Here is a 7,658-nt window from a genome sequence, read left to right on the forward strand (position 1 = left end):
CAGCAAATTCTCTGTTCAGGCAGATGATGCCCATTCTTCGCCAACCAACCTTCCCTCCCACCCACCCCCATCCTCTCTAGAAACTTGTGGAAGTCTGGGAACATATTCCAGGGCAATTCTTTAAAAAGTGAGTTTCTTAATGATGTGTGGGAAATTATCCCCCCTAGATGAGGTAGAAGAACAAAGGCTTCCTCCAACATTGTGATACTCCCTTGTTCAAAAGTTTGAATTAATGGCAGGACTACAAGAGTAGGATAGGACTACTCCATGGCATCTTTAATGACACCAGACTAAGAAAGCAGAGTTAGAAATAAAAAGGTACTTTCATGGTCCTCTTTCCACGTTTTTGCTTATGGGAGGAATATGGGAGGAAAGAAAAAGCAAGAGGAGTTAAACAAACATGAGGCCAGGGAGCAGGAAACTAACCTCAAAGCTGCTGGTGGTCATACGACCTTGTACAGTCTCTCCATGTCTGGGGAGGTGATGATTAAATGGTTGCCTTCACATGACCTGACATTTGAGAGTGGTCCTCTTTTTCCCCTTATTGACAGTGGAATGTAAATTCCAAGGAATAAGCCAGTTGTCTGACTGGTTAACTGCTGTATCCTCAGAGATTAGAAGAGGCCCTTCTACCATATAATAGACACTTGACAAAGGTATACCTAATGAATGAAGAAAGGATGGGATAGCTTTCTTCTCTGCCAAAGTCTCTGCCTTGGGAACAATAAAATTAACCATTTTAATGTGTCAGACCCAATGGTTTTTAAGAGTTGTGGATCCATCACCACTATCTGATTTTACTGCACTGTCATTACTGTAAAAAGAAATCTTGTAGCCCTTGGCAGTCACTCCATCTCCCTTCCCCTTAAACCCAGGCAACCATTAATAGACTTGGATCTCTACAGATCTGCCTACTTTTCATATGAATGAAATCATACAATATGTGGTTTTTGTAACTGGGGTCTTCCAATTAGCTTAATGTTTTCAAGGTTCATGCATGTTGTAGCTTATATCATCCATTCCTTTTTCATTGCTGACTAATATTCCATTGTATGGATACACTACATGTTGTCTACCCATTCATCAGTTATTGAACATTGAGGTTGTTTCTACATTTTGGCTATTATGAAGAGCAATGCTATGAACAGTCATGTACAAGTGTTTATGTGGACATATGTATTCACTTCTCTTGAATTTATGCCTAACTGTGAGATTGCTGGGTCATATGGTAACTCCATTTAACACAATAAGGAATTATCAAACTGCTGTCCAAAGGAGCTGCACCGTTTTACATTCCCACCAGCAATTAATGAGGATTCCAATTTTCACACATTCTTGTGTGCCAACACTTGTTTTTTCCTTTTATTTTATCTATTTATATTAGTTTTCTGTGGCTGCAGTAAAAATTAGCACTAACTGGTGGCCTTAAAACAATAGAAACTTATTCGCTCACGGTTCTAGAGACCAGAAGTCTGAAATCAAGATGCTGGCAGAGCTACACTTCCTCTGAAGGCTATAAGGGACAATACAACCCTTCCAGCTCCTAGTGGCTATGGCATTCCTTGATTTGGGGCCACATCAAATCTCTGCCTCTCCACATTTTCTCCTCTGTTTGTCTATCTTGTGTCTGCATCAGTACAACCTCTGCCTGTGTCCTCACATGACATTCCCTTTGTCTCTCTGTGTCTTTGCATGGCTATCTTCTTATGAAGATACCAATCACACTGATTAGGATCCCATCCTACTGATCTTAACTAATTACTTCTATAAAGATCCTCTTTCCAAATATGGTCACCTTCTGAGGTCCTAGGGCGTAGGACTTCAATTATCTTTTTTGGGGAGTGCGCGATTCAACCCATAATAGCAACCTACCTTGTCACCTATCCCAACTTTTCTGGGCACACAACTCTACCTTATTCCTTTGAGAGGTCCTTACTCCCAGGCCTCCCTGCTGTTTGTTCTTTCCTTAGACATGCTACCAGCCATTACTGACACTCCACATGAAGGTCCAGATTTATCCTAGTCACAGCTGAACCCTTCCCAGCTGAACTGTCTTGCTGTATCAGGGGCAGTTTAGCTTTACTCTGCACATGCTCAGGCCCATTCTGCTGTTACCTGGCCCCGATAACTGCTACTGAGTAGTGCTACTTTCCTCAAAAGCACTGGAAGTCCAATGCAGGGAAAATTCTATTTTTGGCTGTCGGTATTTCCCACTACCTTTGCCATGCAGGCCACTCTGTGATGCCATCCTTGGCTTCCCAAGGTAGAATTTCTTGATCTCTTTTCTGTGCTTTCTTCATCTCTTTACATGCCTTTGACTACGGCACTGACACCACATAGTATATAGTAACTATTTGAGTGTCTATCTTTTCCCATTGACTGTGATCATGGACATGCTGAATTCATTTTTGTCTTCATCTTTGTATTCTAATCATCAACAAAGTGCCAGGCTCATGCATGTGTCCAGAGAATGTTACTGAAGGAATGGATAAAGACTCAGAATACTGCTCCCTCCCAGAATACTACCCAGGGCCCCTCCAAGATAAGAGTTAGCTTTTGACTCCAAAGGGATACTGCAAAAAACCTATAGCCCACAACCTGGTCTACCTTGAAACACCCTGGATAACCTATGAATAAGCAAAGCCCTGCAGTAACCTAGTTGCCATGCTAGCTCTCCAGAAGAAACACGGCTACGATTCCCCTTTCCCAAGATTCAACTGAATGCACAATATCCAACACGTGGAGAGCAGGAATACGGTAAAAGACACTGGATATTGCTGCTGTAATTTAAACCTATTGGTGTACTTGTGTGTGCATGGGGGAATGTATGGGCATAAGGAGAGTGTGGATAAGCTCCCACTTATAAGGGCAAAAAAATGAGTCAAAAATGTTTATATCCAGCCATAACACTCATGTCTCACCTTCCTGACTGAATCCTGACATAGAATATACTTGTCACAATTAAGGTTAACTAATAGAATCCAGAGACATCCAAGAAAAAAATGGGGGATGGAGAAACATTATCAATCTAACAGAAAACAGAAAAAGATGGGAAGAAAGAAAAAAGTTTATAGATACATGTGCACATAATAAAGTACAAAAAAATGAACAGGAAAGATATAAGCCAACTAAATGACAACAGCTTCCTCTGGGAAGGAGCTGGAAATAAAACCTCTATGGTGTCTTTACCATTCAAAAATAAGACAAAAGTACATATAGTGTTCTTCAGCCTGGTGTCTCTATTTACCTTTTGGTATTTTCATTGTGATTGCATTATAACTACAAATTAAACCTACTATATATATTAAAAACTACACCACCTTTGTGCTCCCATGCACACTATGGTTTTCCAGCAGAGCACACACCACGTTTTGTCATCTATGGTTTATTTAGTAACCTGCCTTCACATATGCATTCTGATCTCTATCAGGGGCCATTTCTATCACACTCACCACGGATTTCTTAGTTCCTAATTGGACACTTCTTATTAGATAATATGTGTGGTAATATGTGTCAATTCTCTCCAATGTTAGCAAAATGCCTGACACATACGAGTTCTGTGAATCGACACACAAGAGCAAGAAAGAATGGGATTCACAACAGTTTGTTAGTGTTTCATTCATGCCAAGATTTCTAAAAGAGATGTCCTGAAGGGGCGTACATTCTTCAGGGGCCCAGGCTACTCTCTGATCATTAGGATGTTACTTTGTTACCTCTCTCCAAGCGCAAATAGAAAGCAGAAGCCCACTTTCGTTGGTGGTATTTTTTTTTTATTTAATTAATTTTATTTATTAATTACAGAGAGAGACAGCCTGCGAGAGAGGGAACACAAGCAGGGGGAGTGGGAGAGGAAGAAGCAGGCTCCCAGCAGAGGAGCCTGATGTGGGGCTCGATCCCAGAACGCCGGGATCACGCCCTGAGCCGAAGGCAGACGCCTACCGACTGCACCACCCAGGTGCCCCTTGTTGGTGGTATTCTTTCACTCCTCACTCCACAACCTGTGGTTTTGCTGAGCAATTAGCACTCAAATTACCTGTCTGCTTTCACGCAATTTCCCCAAACTGCCTCACATCAGGAAAGATATTTAGGCACTTGGAGCCTGAAAAGGAGTTGCCAGATCCCCTCTCTCATTTCAACTCCTCCCAGGCACTACCTCCCTTTTCCTCTTTCCTCAAAGCCTCTGCTCATCTCCAGCATAGTGCACCTGGATTCAAATTTACAAAGTGGCATTCATCCATCATCAGGTGTCTCAAAAGCTAGACAGAAACACCTGAAGTGAAGCCTGCAGCCATTCAGTCCAGAGAGTCTTGCCCCTCTCAAGCTTCCAGTTATTCCTAAGAGCAAATAAGACCCGGCTAGAGTAACTGTCAATTCCTTTGGAGCTTTGATAGCATTTTGTAATCATTTATGTACATCTGTCCTCACCAGTATCCCACCCCCAAAATCTTGGGCTGTAAAGTATTTTAAAGAAGGGCCTCTATCTTACTCCTGAATTTCTCTCAGTGCAAAGCTGAAGACGCCATAGACAGAACCATTAGAGAAAATAAATGAAATGGACAATGATTTGTTTCCCCATCTTTGAACCTAAATAGATGTGCAATCCTACGCCAGTCATTTCACTTCTCTGGGTCTGTTTCTCCATCTGGACCTCCAAAGGCTCCTCAAATTCTCCTGGCAATCTTCAATCTAAAAATGCTGTGAGGATCTCGCCTCAACACCCCCGTTCTTAGCAGGCTACTTGGCGCTGATTAAAAGACAGGGAAAAAGCCAGGGAAAAGCAAGTTCTGAGTTACTTCCTTGCTCCAAAGGGCAGGCATCACTGGGGACCACTCACCGTCCTTAAACCAGGGGGCCATGTAGCTCAGGATGTAGGTAGGGTCCAGAGTCTTCACGACATAGTCCCGGAAGGCGTGCAGATTCTGCCGATCCTCAGCCGACATGCCGGTGGCTTGGCTCCCAGCGAGGTCCCTGCCTCACCCGCGCTTCACTCCTTTGAAAGCCTGTCGGCGGCTGGCTTGCACGGATCTTCTGAGAAGCCTACCCAGACCCAGTGCTGAGAGGCGGAGCCGCCGGGAAACCTCCACAGCAGACGGGAAACCGAAACCGCAACTAGGAGCCTGCGGGCGGGCCAGGGCTTGCCACCGAGGCTGGACTGCCGCAGGTCCCCGCCTCCCTGACCGCATTTTCCCCTGAGCTTTCGCGTCGTCTGGCTGCCTGGTTTGCAGACCTGTGGGCGCTCGCTCACCCAGAGGGACCAAGGATTCCTGGGAACTTTTCTGATTATCTTTTTTTTTTTCTTTCCCCATTTTGCTTTTTATCTCAGGAAAGTTCAGACTCAATAAAATATGCACAGATTTTAAGTGTATAATTCCATGAGCTTTGAAAAATGTGTATGGGTGTAACTGCTTCCTCCAGGTCATGTAGGTCCTATAGTAAATGCATGTTTAACTTCACAGAAACCTGCCATCTGTTTTCCAAAATAGATGTACCGGTTTGCATTCCCACCAGTGGAGTAAGAGCTCCAGTAGACACACATTGGTCAACTTGCCATTTTGGTCAGTGTGAAATGGTGTTTCATTGCGGTTTTAACATTAACTCCTCAAATAGTTATTGATGTGAACACATTTGCATGTATTTATTGGCCATTCATTCCTCTATCATCTTTTGTGAGGCATTTATTCCCATCTTTTGCCTAATTGAGTTTTCTTTGTATAATGGATTTACAAGTTATTTATTTATTCTGGATATGAGCCCATTGTCAAATATATGTATTCTAAATATTTTTTCCCAGTCTTACGGTTTCATTTTCTTAAAAGTGTCTTTCAAGCAAATGTGAAATGATACAAAGAAAGCAAATGGAGTCGTGAGACAAAATAATGGAGGTTGGAAAAAACTATTTTAATACAGTGGTAAGAGCATATCTCTCTGGGTAGGTCACATTTCAGCTGAGCCCTTAGGAATGAGAAGGAATGAACTATTCAAAAAAGTAGGAAGAGAAGGATTCCAAGCAGAAAGGACAGAAAGCACAAAGGAGTCAAAGAGAAAAAGTGAACAAGGGATAAATGCCATGCAGTGTTGCTGAACTGGTAAAAAGGGCCTTGTAAGGCAAGGGATAAAGGAACACGTTGCAGGATTTTAAGCAAGGAGCAACATAAATTGATGACTTTTTTTTTTTTTTTAAAGACTTTCTGGCTCCTATGCAGAACAAGTAGATTGATGAGAGGTGACTCAGGTAAGAGATGAGAGCACAGATAAGGACAGTGGCAGTGTAGAGTATAAGAAATGAAATGTTTCAGATATAGAGATAGGACTGAGTAAACAGCAGTGGAAAGGAAGAGGGTGGGGAAAAATCAAGGCTACATTTCAGGCATCTGGTCTGAGCAACTAGGAGAATGGCAGCACCATGACTAAAATGGATAAGACAGGTAGGTTTATAGCTTATTATATCCTAGTGCGGAAAACAGGCAAGAAAGTAAATAACAGTAAGTTCAGGAAGGAGAAATAAAGCAAGATAAGGGAATAAAGAGTAATGAGGGCTGCTTATATAAGATGAGCTCATCGGGGAAGACCTAAAGGAAGTGAGAGAGAAGGTCATTTGGGTAAAGAGCATTCTACTAAACAAACAAAGTGCATAGGAGAAAAAAAGAAAAAGAAAACACAAAAAAACAGGAGTGAACCAGGCCTGCAAAAGAAAAAAGTGGTGAGCAGAATTGCTACAGTGAAGTGCTCTGGGGGAAAGACAGAGAGGTGGCCAAGGCAGTTCACATACAGCCTGACAGACCACGAAAAGGACTTTGGCTTTGATTTTAAATATGATGGGGAACCATGGCAGGATTTTAAGGGAGTATAAGATCTGTTTTTAAAGGATCACTGTGGTTGACTGGAAGGAAAGAAGCTGCCGGGGGACAGGGTGGAAGCCGAGTAACCAGGTAAGAGGCTTGTACCAGCACTAGTCTTGGATCAAGATCAAAGCTGTGTAAGTGGTAAAGTTGCAGGATATATAATCCTAAAATCACACATAATCTGGTGATGAATTGGACGTAGGACATGTGAGAAAGAAGGCAAGGAGAATTCCTATCTGTTTAGTCTGAGCAGCTGCAGGAATGGTGGTGCCATCCACCAGCACGGGACACTGGAAGATGGGCAGGCTTGGACGAGGAGATCGAGAACATGCTCCTTGCTTGCTGATGAGAACGACCCACAGGCAGTGCTTCCTAAACATGAATGCCCAGTCAGGTCTTATTAAAGGACAGATTCTGACCTAGTAGGTCTGAGACTCTGCATTTCTTACAAGCTGACACTGGTGATACTGATGGTGCTGGTCCACAGACCTCATTCTAAGTAGTAAAATAACTGAAAAACATGAGATAAAGGAAAAGAGGGGATAATTTAAAAATCAATATTCCTACTAAAGGGGGGGGTAAGTGAAATCCCGAGCATATGTGGAGGAATGTCCTAGAACAGTGGTTCTCAAACTCTGGTTTGTAGGCCAGTAGCATCAGAATCACCGGAACACTTGTTAGAAAAGCAAATTCTTGGCATCCCAGATGTTCTGAATCAGAAACTGTGGGTGTCAGCCTCAGCAATCTGTCTGGACAAACCTTCCAAATGATACTGATGCATGCAAAGGCGGGAGAACTAAAGGCCTAAAGAAAGAG

General features: G+C 42.8%; 1 protein-coding gene across 2 annotated transcripts in view; it reads right to left on the reverse strand.

The window, feature by feature from the left end:
* DDX58 (DExD/H-box helicase 58) overlaps positions 1-5,055 on the reverse strand; it is a 36,430-nt gene extending 31,375 nt beyond the window's left edge. The window contains exon 1 of one of the 2 annotated variants that reach the window (XM_008695096.2): positions 4,835-5,055. In XM_008695096.2, the coding sequence (XP_008693318.2) occupies positions 4,835-4,940 (106 nt within the window). In that variant the 5' untranslated portion in view covers positions 4,941-5,055. The remainder of the gene's footprint in view (positions 1-4,834) is intronic. The other variant, XM_008695097.2, reaches the window with a different exon arrangement.
* Between the last annotated feature and the right edge of the window lie 2,603 nt (positions 5,056-7,658).

The sequence above is a fragment of the Ursus maritimus genome, unplaced genomic scaffold (assembly GCF_017311325.1).
Source record: "Ursus maritimus isolate PB19 unplaced genomic scaffold, ASM1731132v1 scaffold_17, whole genome shotgun sequence".
NCBI lineage: Eukaryota > Metazoa > Chordata > Mammalia > Carnivora > Ursidae > Ursus > Ursus maritimus.